The following is an 18226-nucleotide window of genomic DNA, read 5'->3' on the forward strand; positions in this document are numbered from 1 at the left end:
TGTAGATATTTGTTAAAGGGTATGATTTGAGGTAACAGTGTTTCTGTACAAGTCACTGTGTTAATTGTGTGTTAAATGGGTTAAGTTTTCAAACGAAAACGTATTAGTGTGTACATGGCCTGGATGGGCCTGATTAGCCTGCCAAAATCACTCTTCCTCTGAGTGGGAAACTATTTTAATGCACATGGCACTGGTTAGTGGTGAAGGGTCACAGCATGTAACTAAACCCCAACAGACTAAATTTTGCTAAGGTCAGGGTGGAGAATGTGGCTAGTGGCATTTATTCCAATGTATACTGTATTGTCCTTCTAATTGATTTGTTGTGTCCATATTTATTTAGGCATTTAATCAGATACTGATTATGTCTTCTTGATTATACTTATGGTAGTGAAAGCACTCCAGGATTATCAAGGCCTTTTTTATTAAATTTTTTTAAGAATTGGACCTCTAATGACAACAGCAGAGATATAAATATATTAATCTACCAGGTGCTTTTGAATAGCTTCAACTACTTTACATCAGCTGAAGCAGTCACGTTTTTATACGGATATAATACATGGACATGAGAATGATTTATTCAATTCAAATATTTTTTCAACATCACTTTGCTTAGGCACCCTACTCTGTACCTTTCTTCACCTTCTTCTTTTGGCTGGTGTTGCAGCCCTTGAATAGTCTGCAAAAAAAAAATAAAATGCGATTTGCAAAACCTTATTTGGAAGCTTGTTTATGGTTGAACCATGTGTCCACATTTTTATTTATTTATACACTCATAATAACAACAAAACCCTGTGCTTTTGTGAAATAAAAAAACAGACAGGGTGCGCTCTGTCATCTCTTTTCAAGACACACAAATAAAACACTTGAAAAGTATTAATATTAAAATACATTTAGAACAGATACAAATTTTTACTGAAGCACATGGTATAGCCCAAACTTCTTTACTTTTACTTAAGTAAAAAAGTATAGTCAGTACTTCAGCTTTTACTGAAATATTTTAAAACATGAGTATATATACTTCTACTTAAGTAAAGGATGTGTGTACTTTTGCCACCTCTGACAGTCATTAGCATTATAGTGAACTGTATAATGTAAGCCTGTATGTGTAAGCCCATCACCTGAATAAGCAAAAATGAAATTTTTTATTTAAATCATGCAAAAATCAAATCAAAAAGCATATACTTTATGTTGACATTATGCTGAATGCACAATAATTAAATGTATTATTTTGTATGCACATTTACAAAAATAATACATCTTGTAATAAATTCTGGCTTTTAAGACAGTATCCAACCGATCAACCTCTGGAAATGTTGTGGCATGTGACACATTTTTTTTTTTTATTGCACCCTGGATTCTTTGCTGTCGGTCGTTCCCTTGATGGGTCTCCAAGCCATGGGGTCTCGGTCTTCCATTCTGATTTATATTTCTGTAAAAGTCTTTTTCTTTCTTCTTTCAAAAAGAGGACTAGTTCCAATCTTTAGCTACTCGCTGTAAAGTTCAACCTCCCGCGGCCGCGCTGTTAGCTTTAAATAGCATTCAGGTAACGTAGCAACATCCTATGACAGAGAGCTCTGTCACGAGTGCGCACGCGTACACACACACCTATTTTACATATACAAGTTCACACTTTAATTCAGCAACTGTACATAGCGCTACCTTGCACAGACATTAACTGCACATTTAGCCTATATACACTTCTCTACTCTACAAATCACTCTTACAATCCCTTTATCTAAAGTTATGGCTCTTCCCCCTGTGTGTTAGGCAACAGCGCTAGAGCATCTCTGAATGTGTAGCTCACAGAGTATCTGGATACAGATGTGAATGCTCTTTCTCACTACTCTAGTATGAGAGAATCACCTGGCTGGCTGCTTTTTCCCCCCATTTTATTTTATTTTTTTCACATCTATCCACTAATTTCTCCACAACATGGTAACAAATTCATATTTTGCATTTATAACTAGGATTTGAGTTAAAACTAAGTACTTTGACAAATAATCAGGAATTTTATAATTTAACATCAGTAATCACAAAAAAAACCTTATTAATTTGCTCAGCTCACTATATATATCAATTGTATGTTTATTCTGAGGATGTGTTTCACTAATAGTAGCATACAACCGATAAGATGACCATTGGCACATTGCATATATGAGCTAAAATGTATTGCTGCCACTGGGTAATCATTAAATGCATCCTCCAGTATTTATTTATTTTTGCAACTTCATGAATTGCCTACAGAAAGAAGGGGGCAATTGAAATGATACTAGAACAGTATAATGACACGGATTTATGACTATTGTTCTGTCCAATAAAGTTGCAAAGAAAGTTTGGATCTTACAAACGGCACTTGCATAATATAGGGTTGCACTCTGCTAATTCTGAAACAGTTTACACAAATCTGAATTTCTGGTATCATCAGTGTAAACCCTGTGATTAAAGTTTATTCAGAGGACTTGAGCTATGCTTATAAATGATCTACTTCTAATTATTTATTTTCTTTTAATATCCCCCAGATCCATGGAACAAACACAAAGGCTACAATTCAAAATCCATGAAAACATCAAAGCATTTTATTGATAACAATATGAATTCAGCCAGTTACTATGACTCAGAACAAATTGAAAAGTTATGAAAAATAATATTTACCTGCAGATTCACATTGGGTAAATAGACACAGTAATTGAAGGCACTGAAATAGACTGTAACAGTATAAACAAGAGAAGAAAAAAGCTCCTGTTATATCAAAAGAATCACATGCTAAAACAAAGGGAAAACTTTTAAAACCAGTGTCATAAATAGGCTCTGAGGCATATGGATTATTGAGTCCTCTTGGCACCTAGCTCTCAGAATGACAAGAACAATGAAATAGGAAAGATCTCCGATTTTTCACAGCATCTTCCCATTAAAGGTAATGTCATAAACATTACATACAAAATAAAGGCCATACGTTTGAACTGCATTCTTACACCAGGAGATGAAAAATATGTATCGTCCGAGGATAATGCATACGGATAAACGATTATTAGCTACTTATTTCTTACATGCATTGTTACCATTACAATACACAAGCACAAGATTATTTGGCAAGCACTCAAGACTATACTGAAAATATATAGAAATACCCACTTTTAAAACCGGTGTTACATTTCTAATAATTCATGTTTCAAATACAAATTCTTAGAAATGTCACTCACTTAAGTGACACTTAAGACTTTCAGGCAAAAAAGAAAAAGTGAGAAGAGGAGAAAAATACATTAGATTTTCATAAAATAATACAGCAGTTAACATTGCCCAGAGGTGTCCGAGACAGAGAAACACAATTACCCCTAAACCATTCATATACTGTGTTAAAGGAAAAGAAATTGCACAACATTGTCACAGCTATTCAGTTAAAGTTGCCTGAAGTAATCAAAGGAAATAAGTGGTTACTAAGTTTGTAATAACATAGAAAATGAGGCCCAGTTACCTAAATACATAAGTGTATGAGATGTTGTATTTAAGTGATTTTAATGTGATTGTAAGGGTAAAGAGTTAAATAATGCATATGCCCCCCTGAACACAAAGATCAAAAGCCTTGGTGTCTCTTTGAAAAAAAAAAGTAGGATAATTCGATATGTACAGAATATTTTGAGTTTACTTGAATGGCACAATACTCATCACCACACCATCACACTACGACTGTTCAATATATGTAGGTGATTCTTGGCTGGCTTGTAATATGCTGGTAATTTTTGGCACACCAAAACCTCAGTCTCCATAAAAATGTACATATCAGGTACTATACTATTATTTTTGGTATAATTCATATATCTTAATTTCTTATAGAAAACAAGGCACAGTAATATAAATTGTTTCTTGCAAATGCTAAATACATCAAAAACAGTTGAGCTCACATCCAATTATTACTAATAGTGATCACATTCTGCCTGTTGTGGCATTTTCTATTTCGCTTCACAAAGCATTTTTATGGTGAAACTTTCACAGGTCAACTGATCCAAAGCCCAATTCCTATAACAGATTCTTTCATACTCACCCAGTGAGCTGATATTTGCACACAAATACCAAAAAACAAAATCAAACCTTTTTTTTATTTATTTTTAAAATCTGAACTCTTTTCTCCTCCATCACATAAGGCTGATACAAATCAGATTTTGCTGCATATTCCCCACATTCAGGCAAGCAAGCACACATGTTGACCCAGTTTAACTGAAGAGTTTGACGAAGCAACCATGGCAGTATGGCTTGTCATTCTGCTCCTTGAAGGTGCCCTTGTTGAGCTGCTTGAGGCAGAAGGCACAGACAAAATGCTCAGGGTGGAACTTCTTGCCCATAGCAGTGATGCACCGGCCTGTTATAGGCTTTTGGCAGCCAGAGCAGAGAGAGCCACGTCGTTCATGGTAGTGAACCTCACAGTATGGCTGGCCATCATGCTCAAAGAAACTGCCATTTACAAAAGGGGTAAAACACTCCTAGAGAACACACACATGAAATAAAAATCATATGAGAATTTGGTACCTTTATTGCACATTAACAAGCCTACAGAATGGAAAGTTTAGTTGTGATGGATAAACAGAGGTGGAAAGTAACAAGTTGCATTTATTTGATTTACTGTAATTGAGTAACAATTTTATTTTCTGAAAAATTGTATTTTGCGATATTTGAAATCACATCTGTTATAAAAATGCAAAAAAAAAAAAAAGGTATTGCACTCCAGAAAATACTGCTCTTCTATCATATGAACCCAGTCACATTCTGCTGAACATGAACTCTAAGCAAATGACGTCAACCCAGGGCCATAATTAAGCAACCAATTCATTGTTTGATAGTGGGGTTGTATGAGGTACTTGTGCCCGGTTAATGTACTTCTATGTAACTGATTTTCAGCCAAAAACTATTGTGGTTGCAGATAAAAATAAATAAATAAATAAATAAATAAAGTTTCAATCCAAAGCATTGCATGCAAAATTGTTTCTTTGCATAGTTTAAATGTTTGTTTGGCTTGCATATATAGTACTATTTTACATATATTTAAATGTTTTTGTTTGCTTTTTTGTCCATATTTGCTGTGAGGTGTATATGTTTACATTATAAAAAACAAATAAAAACAAACAAAACAAAACGTTGTGAAGAGGGATACCCACCTACAACCGGCAAATGCCGGACAATTAATCACCAGTAATTAAACATGAATATATTGTTACTCGGTGATGTGTTTCGTAGATTTATGTTTAAAATAAACAATTATTTTGTTTTAGTTCAGAGGCAGGGCTAAAGCTGCTTTTTGAAAGGCTCTTGTCACTCATACAAAAAGCCATGCAGCACTCCCACTGAACCAAGATTATTTGTTTTATGTTTGGACAAATGTCTTGACAGCAATATTGAGAAGTTCACACACAAATTGTGTACATGTGCCTGAAGCGGTAATGCAGTTTCTTGCAAACCTGTGTTCTTTATAATCAACTAGACACAAGGTGTACCTCATCACTTGCGGTGGATGAAATGGGTGGACAAATGGTACATCCCAAATTCATTATGTAAGAGCATAACCTCAGACTGGTCTGACTGTACCTTGCATTTCAAAATTGCTTAGCCTGTCAACATGAACCATGGAATGGAGAATTTGTTTGGTAAAAAATGTTGGTAGTTTTAAAAACAGGAAAAGACGATGCCCTCACAACATGTACACTAGCAAGGTCCTCTCTTCATTCTCTAACATAAATGTGGTGGTGATGTTCTAATTGTAACCACAAGATTTTCTCTTCTCTCAGGTGACTATGTAACACACACAATGTAATGTTAAACTCTATGCTAAGCAGTTTTGAAATTAAAAGGAACCATCAAGACCAGTCTGAGGTAATGTAATGATTTCGGGACATCCTGTTGGTCCACCCATTGGTCCTCCACAACAACTGTTGAGGTACACTTGTGTCTAGTTGATTACAAAGAGAACAGGTTTGAAAGATACAGAATTACCTTTTGAGGCAAATGCACACATTTGTGTGTGAACTTTTTCATGGAGCAATTTGTGCAAATGAAATATAAATAATACAAGGGCAAGCACTGCATGGCTTCCTGTAATCCTGACAAAAGCCTCTCAAAAAGCAGCCTTGACTGAATATACACAAATTTTAAGTGAAATTAAAACAAATTGCTCCTAAGCCAAAATCCACAAAACAGATATATTTTGCTTCTCACTAACAAAATATTTAAGTTACCTGTGATTGCTTGGCATTGACCAACTGATGATGACTATCCATCTTATACATGTTATACATATAAGAGTTTGGCACAGTAGCCATGAGTCGCACTGGAGTGACGGCAACTCTCCTTTTCGATTCATTAGCTAGAGGAGGACACATCAATCTAGAGCTAGTGGACCAATTGCAATACTTTCGGTGGAAAATAAATCCAGTGTATTATCCACAGTGAACAGTGCTATGCGCTTTTCTAGTTTGAAGGAGCAAAACGCAGTGCAAGGACATAGACCAGAAAGATGCACTGCTGAGCACAGGGACATCAAAACAGCAACAAAAGCCTTATTTTAGGAGGATTAAAATATGCTTTATGTTGCTGCGTTGCTCTACCTGGGCTCAGCAGTGTATCGCTCTGCTTCTTCTTGATCGGATTGAATTGACAGATTTGCAGTATGTCTGTTAGTGTTTGTTGGTGAAGAAAAATAGAATAGTTTAAACACAATCCACAATTTATGCCACCTTCAATGGTTGTAAAAAGTTTTTTGGAATGTCTGCACTAAACCACATTATACCTCCCTTTAAATGCTGTGTATTGTAAAGGTGTTTCTTTAATTAAAAATATCTAGTGTAAGATTTATATCATTATCCTTTGTACAGTACACAGGAAAGAAAGTATAAAAGGTAAAAGTACAAAAAAGTAGCAAAGTAATTGTTACTCAATTTTAAACAGACTACTTTTTACTTAAGTAGATTTTTTTTTAGCTGTGTGAGTAATAGTATTTTTTTTTGTACTCTTTCCACCTCCATACATAAATATGCTTCAGATTTCAGAGTAAACACACATACCCTACAAACAAAGCATTCAGGGTGCCAGAGGCTGTTCAGGGCAGATATATAATTTTCAAGGATTGCACGGGCACAGCCACCACACTTGGGAGCAAACAGGTCGAAGTAATCTTTACGGCAGTATGCCTTCCCGTCTTTCTCATGAAAGCCTTAAAAAAAGAAATACATGATGAGACATTTTAACCCTGCTGCAAATTAAACATTTGTGTGCAGAGGATAGTACAGTATCAGCAGTAGCTACTCACCCTCAGGGCCAAAGAAAGCTCCACACTGAGCACAGAAAAAGTGTTCAGGGTGCCATGTCCTATCCAGAGCAGTCACTACTTTCTGTAAATTTGAAATGGCAAATATATTTTCTAACTCTCTTTTTTCTACTTTCACATAATTTGTATCTCATTTTAAATACTTTTAATAATAGCATTATCCTCCAATTATAATAGAATACATCTAAATCCAGCAAAATATCTGATGTTTTATAAAATGTATAATTTTTTACTTTATTCAAATTAGATTTTCTCACATCAAGAATGGGACCATTGCAGTAGTAGCACCGAGGAGAGAAAAGGTGATGGTAGTCCTTTTCACAGTATGGCTGTCCATCACGCTCAAAGAAGTTCCTAGAACCGATCTCCTCCTGGCAGTGAGAGCACACAAAATGCTCCGGATGCCATGTGCGGCCCATGGCAGTTACTACCTGTAGAAGCGCACACACAATTCTAAATCCACTCTCTAGCATACACTCAATTACATTAACTAGATCAACTTATAACTGACACACACACACACATATTAGGGCTGTCTAATCGCGACTAAATATTTTAGTCAGTTATCAAGTTACGTTCCCACCTTGGCTAGGCCTAGGGGAGTGTGGGAACAATAACATTTAGTTTACCAGGTGGCTCCACCTATAGATAGTAAAGAGTTGATAACAGAGCCAACAAAAGGGGGGAGTAGGGGGAACAGTAGAAAAAAAAACACGTCATGAGTTAACTTGTAAATAATCGCAACTTAATCGCACAATTTTATCTGTTCTAAATTACCTTAAATTAATACTTTAAGTTTTTAATACTCTAATCAACATGGGCATGGAAAATATCGATGCTTTATGCAAATGTATGTTTATTATTAGTTAAACCATACTCAACGTAGAACATTAAGACAAAAATATTATTTTAATAGTTTTTAGGTAATTATGGCATTTTAAATGATGTAGATCATCAGAACACCGAACGTAACTTTTGCTAGGTTTCTACACATATGTATTTAATTACCGGATGTGTGCATCATGGAGTTTCTTTTTTTATATCTGATTAAAGAAAGGACACCATGAATAAATGTGATCTGTTGATTTTAATTTCACCTCTTTTATATGTATTTATTTTATATATACAGTACAGACCAAAAGTTTGGACACACCTTCTCATTCAAAGAGTTTTCTTTATTTTCATGACTATGAAAATTGTAGATTCACACTGAAGGCATCAAAACTATGAACACTAACACATGTGGAATTATATATGGAATTATATACATAACAAAAAAGTGTGAAACAACTGAAAAATGTCATATTGTAGGTTCTTCAAAGTAGCCACCTTTTGCTTTGATTACTGCTTAGCACACTCTTGGCATTCTCTTGATGAGCTTCAAGAGGTAGTCACCTGAAATGGTTTTCACTTCACAGGTGTGCCCTGTCAGGTTTAATAAGTGTGATTTCTTGCCTTATAAATGGGGTTGGGACCATCAGTTGTGTTGTGCAGAAGTCAGGTGGATACACAGCTGATAGTCCTACTGAATAGATATATGTTAGAATAAATGTTAGAATTTGTATTATGGCAAGAAAAAAGCAGCTAAGTACAGAAAAACGAGTGGCCATCATTACTTTAAGAAATGAAGGTCAGTCAGTCCGAAAAATCGGGAAAACTTTGAAAGTGTCCCCAAGTGCAGTCACAAAAACCATCAAGCGCTACAAAAAAACTGGCTCACATGCGGACCGCCCCAGGAAAGGAAGACCAATAGTCACCTCTGCTGCAGAGGATAAGTTCATCACCAGCCTCAGAAATCGCAGGTTAACAGCAGCTCAGATTAGAGACCAGGTCAATGGCACACAGAGTTCTAGCAGCAGACACATCTCTACAACAACTGTTAAGAGGAGACTGTGTGAATCAGGCCTTCATGGTAGAATATCTGCTAGGAAACCACTGCTAGAGAACGGCAACAAGCAGAAGAGACTTGTTTGGGCTAAAGAACACAAAGAATGGACATTAGACCAGTGGAAATCTGTGCTTTGGTCTGATCAGTCCAAATTTGAGATCTTTGGTTCCAACCACCGTGTCTTTGTGCGACGCAGAAAAGGTGAACGGATGGACTCTACATGCCTGGTTCCCACCGTGAAGTATGGAGGAGGAGGTGTGATGGTGTGGGGGTGCTTTGCTGGTGACACTGTTGGGGATTTATTCAAAATTGAAGGCATACTGAACCAGCATGGCTACCACAGCATCTTGCAGCGGCATGCTATTCCATCCGGTTTGCTTTTAGTTGGACCATCATTTATTTTTCAACAGGACAATGACCCCAAACACACCTCCAGGCTGTGTAAGGGCTATTTGACCAAGAAGTAGAGTGATGGGGTGCTGCGCCAGATGACCTGGCCTCCACAGTCACCGGACCTGAACCCAATCAAGATGGTTTGGGGTGAGCTGGAGCCCAGAGTGAAGGCAAAAGGGCCAACAAGTGCCAAGCATCTCTGGGAACTCCTTCAAGACTGTTGGAAGACCATTTCAGGTGACTACCTCTTGAAGCTCATCAAGAAAATGCCAAGAGTGTGCAAAGCAGTAATCAAAGCAAAAGGTGGCTATTTTGAAGAACCTAGAATATGAAATTTTTCAGTTGTTTCACACTTTTTTGTTATGTATATAATTCCATATATAATTCCACATGTGTTAATTCATAGTTTTGATGCCTTCAGTGTGAATCTACAATTTTCATAGTCATAAAAATAAAGAAAACTCTTTGAATGAGAAGGTGTGTCCAAACGTTTGGTCTGTACTGTGTGTGTGTGTGTGTGTATATATATATATATATATATATATATATATATATATATATATATATATATATATATATATATATATATATATATATATATATATATATATATATATATATATATGTCTATCAGCTAGAATTCTGACACTTAAAGACCTGTTAGTCTGCCTTTAAAATGTCCACCTCCACTACATTTATTATCCTAAATTAGATGCACCTGTTTGAGGTCGTTAGCTGCATAAAGACACCTGTCCACCCCATACAATCAGTAAGAATCCAACTACTAACATGGCCAAGACCAAAGAGCTGTCCAAAGACACTAGAGACAAAATTGTACACCTCCACAAGGCTGGAAAGGGCTACGGGGAAATTGCCAAAGCAGCTTGTTGAAAAAAGGTCCACTGTTGGAGCAATCATTAGAAAATGGAAGAAGCTACACATGACTGTCAATCTCCCTTGGACTGGGGCTCCATGAAAGATCTCACCTCGTGGAGTCTCAATGATCCTAAGGAAGGTGAGAAATCAGCCCAGAACTACACGGGAGGAGCTGGTCAATGACCTGAAAAGAGCTGGGACCACCGTTTCCAAGGTTACTGTTGGTAATACACTAAGACGTCATGGTTTGAAATCATGCATGGCACGGAAGGTTCCCCTGCTTAAACCAGCACATGTCCAGGCACGTCTTAAGTTTGCCAATGACCATTTGGATGATCCAGAGGAGTCATGGGAGAAAGTCATGTGGTCAGATGAGACCAAAATAGAACTTTTGGATCATAATTCCACTAAATGTGTTTGGAGGAAGAAGAATGATGAGTACCATCCCAAGAACATCATCCCTACTGTGAAGCATGGGGGTGGTAGCATCATGCTTTGGGGGTGTTTTTCTGCACATGGGACAGGGCGACTTCACTGTATTAAGGAGAGGATGACCGGGGCCATGTATTGCGAGATTTTGGGGAACAACCTCCTTCCCTCAGTTAGAGCATTGAAGATGGGTGGAGGCTGGGTCTTCCAACATTACAATGACCCGAAGCACACAGCCAGGATAATCAAGGAGTGGCTCTGTAAGAAGCATATCAAGGTTCTGGCATGGCCTAGCCAGTCTCCAGACCTAAACCCAATAGAGAATCTTTGGAGGGAGCTCAAACTCCGTGTTTCTCAGCGACAGGCCAGAAACCTGACTGATCTAGAGAAGATCTGTGTGGAGGAGTGGGCCAAAATCCCTCCTGCAGTGTGTGAAAACCTGGTGAGAAACTACAGGAAACGTTTGACCTCTGTAATTGCAAACAAAGGCTCCTGTACCAAATATTAACATTGACTTTCTCAGGTGTTCAAATACTTATTTGCAGCTGTATCATACAAATAAATAGTTTAAAAATCATACATTGTGATTTCTGGATTTTTTTTTTTTTTTAGATTATGTCTCTCACAGTGGACATGCACCTACGATGACAATTTCAGTCCCCTCCATGATTTCTAAGTGGGAGAACTTGCAAAAAAGCAGGGTGTTCAAATACTTATTTTCCTCACTGTATGTATATATATATATATATATATATATATATATATATATATATATATATATATATATATATATATATATATATATATTTTTTTTTTTTTATAAAAATTGTCAAAACAAAAAATGCGCGCTGCATTAATTGCGTGTTAATAAAATTAGTTCCATTAAAATGAATTTGTGTTAATGCATTAATTTTGACAGCCCTAATATATATATATTTCCTTTGCCATCCATACAGTCAGAGGTGTACTGCTGTATACTACTCACCTGGCCAACAATAGGTTTGCAGCAAGCCCCACACACTCCTTTGGCCACAGTTTTTACACCCAGCTTATGTAAGTCAGACTGCAGGCTTCCAAGCATGTTATCTAGTTTATTCACCTGTGTGTTTGGACCCTTTCCCTGAGCCATGATCTAAAGAGAGGAGAAAGGAAAGAGATCAGGCCAGTCAAAAAAAACAAAACAATAAATAGGTTTAAACAACAGGGAGATTCCAGAAAAAAAAAAAACACACACATATGAGGAGTAATTTTTAAATATACATATTCTTTAAAAGATTCCCCTGATGCTACAATAAATCTATGTGCATGACCGCCTGGGAGGCACCATTTGTATGTTGTAATGTTGAATAACACTTTTGCATGCTTCTTTACCACAAGTAATGTTAGCAATTTAAATTCTTGTTACACCCAAAAGTGATGCCACCAGACCAACTGCTTATTTATTGAATATGTAATAGATAAGAAATTATATAACAATAAAACCATCTCTCACAATACCAGACTTTATTCATAGCCAACAAACTATTCTGGCTAATTATATATATATATATATATATATATATATATATATATATATATATATATATATATATATATATATATATATATATATATATATCTCAAGATAGATAGATAGATAGATAGATAGATAGATAGATAGATAGATAGATAGATAGATAGATAGAGAGGGAGTTATATTCCTCCATCTCATATGAAAATGAGCAAACAATAGATTATTTTATATTAATAAATGTATAGTTTATCTTTAAATTGATTTTTGTTTTATACAATTATAAAATATGAAATAAAACTACCAAACCCAATTTTTTTTTTAACACCATATTTTCTATTTACCAGAAACTCATACAGTACTGGGCAACCGTTTTAGGCAAGGGTGAAGAAACACTGTAAAGTAACAATACTTTCAAAAATAAGTGTTAATTTACTTATCAATAAAAAAAAAATGCAAAGTAAGTGAACAGAATAAAAATCTAAATCGAATTAATATTTGGTGTGACTACAGTTTGGATTTCAATTCTTACACTTGCACACAAGGTGCATGATTAACCCATTTATACCAAGCAGGTGCTAATCAATCATCATCAGTTTTATATTAGTGCTGGGTTCATACTGAATACTGGTGTTTATTTTATGATATAAAATGTTTTGTATAGCGCAATACTGGTGTAAATTAAACAAAGTTCGGAACATGAATAGACACTGTATTAGAGGGGACCCTTTTCACTGTTGCACTGGTGAGGGCACAGCTGTATGCGCTCCTAAGCATGACCGTAAAGAAGTTCTGAAATTGAGGCTGATGTGATGACAGAAGAACTGCCAAAAAGAGTAGTAGTATCAGTTGTTTAGTCGACGATGGCTTGCTTTTTTTTTTTTTTTTTTTTTTACTAAACTAAAGAACCTCCAAACAACAATTTTCAGCAAAACAAGCAATTTGCTCCACCACCTTAGCCGTAAATATGTCTTGAAATATCAAGAACGCATAAAACTAAGATCAGCGTCCTCCACATAAGCAGGTAACATTGGAAAAGCATAAGAAAAGTCGAGTCCGATGTCACTTGAAGACGCGTTTGCTAGTGGCAAACTTCCCCCATTGCGAAGCTAGCTCGGCAGAATTTCTGCATCCCTGCCACCAGAGCTCCATCTGAAAGAGCACTCAGCACTGGTGGCAACATTGTAACATTTCATAGGGTCACACTTAAACCAGATGCTGTGGACCATCTGGTAATCCTGTCTCAAAATTTGTGATGGCTGAAATGCCTTATTGATGTAACATGTCCATAAGGTTAAAATGTGTAAATATTGTTTTTAGGCTACAGGATAATCCTGCAACCCAGATTGCACCTATATATGTTTTCAATACTGGAATACTGTCTACTGCACCTGACCTGACCGACAATAGATGCAGTGGTCGCCCAAGGAAACAGATGAAAGACATCATGCTTACTTCCTTTTGACATGTGAAGATATCTAGCAGTGCCATCAGCAAAGAACTGGTGGAACCCAGTGGGACCTGGTTACACCCATTTACTGTCTGAAGAAGTCTGGCCAGAAGTGGTCTTCATGGAAGAATAGTAGCAAAAAAACCAAACCTCTGACATGGAAACAAGACTAAGCGATTCAATTTTGCACAAATACATAGGGACTGTGGGCAGAAAAATGGCAGCAGGTGCTCTGGACTGATCAAAATCTGAACTTTTTGACAGTAGCATGAGGCGAGTTGTTTGCTGAAAAGCTGGAGAGAGACACAGCAGTAAGTGTTTGCAGGCAGTGAAGCATGATGGAGGCTTCCTGCAAGTTTGGGGCTGCATTTTTTCAAATGGATTTGGAGATTTAGTCAGGATTAATGGTGTACTCAATCCTTAGAAATATAGGCAGACACTTATCCATCATGCAGTACCATAAGGGAGGTATCTGATTGGCCCCAATTTTCTTCTGCAACAGGACAATGACCCCAAACATAAGCCAATGTCATTATGTACTTTCTTCATACAAATAAGAAAAAGGAGTCCTGGAAGTTATGTTTTGGTCCCCACAGAACCCTGATCTTAACATCATTGAGTCAGTCTGGGATTACATGAAGAGAAAAACAAATTTAAGGCAGTCTACAGCCACAGAATGTTTGTAGTTGGTTTTCAAAAATGTTTGGAAAACCTGCAGTGTGCAATCATAAAAAGAATGTATGCCGTTTTACAGACAAACAAAAAAAATTTAATTTGGATTTTTCTGTTCATTTACTTGCAATTTGGTTAATTGAAAAAAAAAATACTTTTTCCCCCTTCTATTTTTTTTGAAGTGTTACCCAGAAAAAGTGATTACTCTGTTGAAGATGTGAATCTCATGGACAATACACAATATGGACAAAAGTACTGACACCTGAGTTTTCAGTCATATGTGGTTCTTCACCAAACTGTTACCACAAAGTTGAAGACAATTATAGTGAATGTAGTCAGATTCGGCAGCATAAAATTCTATCTTCAATTAAACTTGGGGAACCAAACATGTTCTGTGCACCCCAGGCCTTCTGTACTTGTAGATGAATGAGCACACTCCAAAATCTACTGGAGCATCTTCCCAGAGTAATGGTTATAACAGCAAATAGGGACTAAATGTGGAATAGGATGTTTAAAAAACACAAACTAATTCTATTGGTTAGGTGTCCACAAACTTCTGTCCATATAATGTATATGCTAGAAACAACTTAACAAAGCAAAAAACAAAGACACTTCTAGATTTATAGAAATTAATTAAACATTGTAATTGATGCCATATCATTTGTATAAGAGGAAATAATGAATATGGTATATGAGGAAAACTAAATAATAAACTTTGTTTAGCCTTTTTTATAAGCTGGTTATCTGTAGATAAATTTTTTTGGGTGCTATATTATTAGTTAAACCATGCTCAAATTTGGGGTGCACCCTCAGCACCCCTATTTCCCACATCCTTGTAATGGGAGCTCCATTCCGGCACCTGTGTTGGAGGGAAGAAGGGATCATTTTCCGTCTGACAGCCCACAGACACCAGCACTTTGGGAGGGTCAACAGGGGCAGGAGGGCGTGCCTGAGGTGGAGGTGGTGTTGGTGCAGGCTTTGCTGGCAGTTGAGGAGGAGGTGGTGTTGGTGCAGGCTTTGCTGGCAGTTGAGGAGGAGGTGGTGTTGGTGCAGGCTTTGCTGGGAGTATTGGCTCAGGAATAGGGGACTTAACTGGGACTGGAGGAGACTCACATTCTACAGGAAGTTGGGAAGGAGGTATAGATTCCCTAGGACGTTGAGAAGGGACATGAATAAGTGTAGTGTGGGTAGGAGGAGGGGGAGGTGGAGCTGGTACAGCTTTAACTATAGGCCTGGACTTTGGTTCCATGGCTGGAGGTGGTAAGCAAGGGGCTGGGGAGTTGGACTGGGATGCAGGTATCACCTTTCTCTGAGGAATAGGAGATTCAGGGGGAATAATAATCTAAAGAGAGACAGACAGAAAGAATACACGGGGAAAAATATAAAAGGTAAGTAAAGAAAGACTAAGGAAAAAGCAGTTTCAGGTCAATAGAAAGGTCAGTTGAGAGTATTCAAAAAGTGTGAAAATATATGTAGCCTGAATTGTCCATTGTTTCACACATCTACCTTATCCACATTCCTGCTGTGGTCTTCTTGCAAGCGTTTTGGGCTTGACATGACAATGACACCCTCTGTCAGCCAATCATCTGGTTGTTTCTTGGGCCGTTCTTTGCGAGCAATTCCCAGCTTGCCTTGTAGCTCTTCTATGAGGCGATCCTGAGAGTTGCTTTTGTGAAAGATTACTGGGCCGACCTTTCTGCGAATAATGCCATCCCGGTACATGGGATGGACATTGGGTGTCTCCTTTGTACGTCTGATCACAGACTTGAGCTGAGCCAGGGGTAGAGACTCAGTCAGATGATTCATACACAAATGACAAAACATGCAACAGTCAGGTCAGCAGAAGTAGATTCACCCATGTGAGATTAGATGCTGTTGAGATTGAGAGAGGATCTACAGGCAACGGTCATCACCATAAAAACACACAGCAAAAGCTTCAGGCTGGTAGTTCTTTAGTCCAATAACTGTATAGAGGTAGATGGTAAAGTACGACTATGGTCCTAACACTACACGCAAAGCAGGTGTGTACTACAAAACAGAGCTATGATGCTCATGCTAATGTTGTTCATGCTTCACTCACATGCCAACATTCCAGACCTTGGGAATTAATTTGTCAATCCATTAATTTAATTATTTAATTAAGCCAGCCTTTAATTAATAGTAACACTCCATGACCTCATTTTCAATGGCTGTAATGAAAACACTGCAATTTCCTCCATACATGTCCAGATGCTGAAATCCTATCCATTGTGCTGACAGGATGTAATGCAGGCAGGTCAATCTGGGCATCTGGGGTTCCAGGGCAGGAGGAAGGAGTGAGGGAGTCATCCAACCAGCTAGCCTCAGTCGTAGGAGTCATTGAGCCATCGGCTCCATCATATGACAACTTCAACTCTATGTCAGCCCAGTCCAAAAGATCACTCTTACAGTCAGAATGGTCCTCATGAACCACATCTCCTGCCTCACTCTCCGTGTGCACGTCTGGCTGTACCACCCTACGGTCCACTGCAACAAGTGTCTCTTCAAACACTTCTGGGTGTTCTGCTAAATCCATCTTACAAGCTGATGAAACCAAATGTTGGGCCTCTGGCTTGCTGAAGTTCATGGTGAGTAGATTATCCAAAGCATCGTCAATAGAAGGCTCCAGAGCTAAAGCCTCAGGCCTCATATGGGGAAGTGGTCTTGTAGTCTTGGGCACTGCTACAGAACAGATAGGAGGTGTGGTGAGATAAGGGGAAGCAGATTTAAAAGGGGATGAGGATTGCATAGTGGGTGATTCACTCTCAGTTAGAGGTGTAGAGATGGGAGACGTAACAGCAGATTTAGGTTCTAATAAGGCATCATCTGGAGCTTGAATTATTAAAGAATTGTCTTTATGTGAGGTCTTCATATTTCCAAGTTTTCTCAGTGAGCTTTGCGATTTTGGAATAGGCACAGAAGCTGATTTAGTTTCGCTGCTGAGAAGCAGACTCTCAGGATTAGCAGAGATGTGCCGTTGATTGCCAGGACTGACGGTGGTCACTTTTGTGGTGGTAGTAGTAATAATGCTTTGGGACAAACCCACAAGCGAATTCAGCTCTGTGCTCAGCATGGAGAGAGAATCATCAATATCCGGGTCTGTATGTAGATTTGAATGGGAGAATGGAGAACTGGAAAAGGCTGAAATTGAAGTGGTAGAGTATTGGGCAGATGGGGCAGATTTGGGGGCACTGGACTGCAGAGCAGCTTCACTGGAATCTTCCACTATGTGTAACTCTAAGGGTAGTGCAGAAGAGGGCAGTGGAAAGTAGCAATTTGGTTTAGAAGAAAGACTTGTCACTGGGGAAACTGTAGTAGGAACTACCAAAGTAGAAGGAGTATGGATATCTGCAATGGTAGAGAAGCTGTTGGGCTGATCAAATAGTGGCTCAGAGTTTAGGGAGCCCAGGGAGCTTTGCTGAAGAGAATAACAATAAGGAGGAAAAAGAGCAGGAAAGAAAACAGACGCATTAAAAGAAGAATGTGAAACAAATGACTTGACAGAATGAACAGAATAGCTGACAAATAAAAGTAAATCAAAAAAGTGGGTGTGAGGAGTAACTAAACTAGATGGACAGATTGCCTGGCAAGTCTGTTTGAGCACTGCAATCCAAGGAAGATTCATACATATAAGTTAAGTCACTTAATTTTACATAAAAGAAACTCATAGTTCTGTAGATG

General features: G+C 37.7%; 1 protein-coding gene across 3 annotated transcripts in view; it reads right to left on the reverse strand.

The window, feature by feature from the left end:
* Positions 1-2556: 2556 nt before the first annotated feature.
* pxnb (paxillin b) overlaps positions 2557-18226 on the reverse strand; it is a 38310-nt gene continuing 22640 nt past the window's right edge. For all 3 annotated transcript variants that reach the window (XM_083554413.1, XM_083554412.1, XM_083554414.1), the window contains 8 exons: positions 16749-17963; positions 16034-16297; positions 15387-15869; positions 11881-12027; positions 7567-7740; positions 7292-7373; positions 7047-7195; positions 2557-4475 (listed from right to left, as the gene is read on the reverse strand). In XM_083554413.1, the coding sequence (XP_083410539.1) occupies positions 4209-4475; positions 7047-7195; positions 7292-7373; positions 7567-7740; positions 11881-12027; positions 15387-15869; positions 16034-16297; positions 16749-17963 (2781 nt within the window). In that variant the 3' untranslated portion in view covers positions 2557-4208. The remainder of the gene's footprint in view (positions 4476-7046; positions 7196-7291; positions 7374-7566; positions 7741-11880; positions 12028-15386; positions 15870-16033; positions 16298-16748; positions 17964-18226) is intronic.

The sequence above is a fragment of the Silurus aristotelis genome (assembly GCF_946808225.1).
Source record: "Silurus aristotelis genome assembly, chromosome: 11".
Lineage (NCBI taxonomy): Eukaryota > Metazoa > Chordata > Actinopteri > Siluriformes > Siluridae > Silurus > Silurus aristotelis.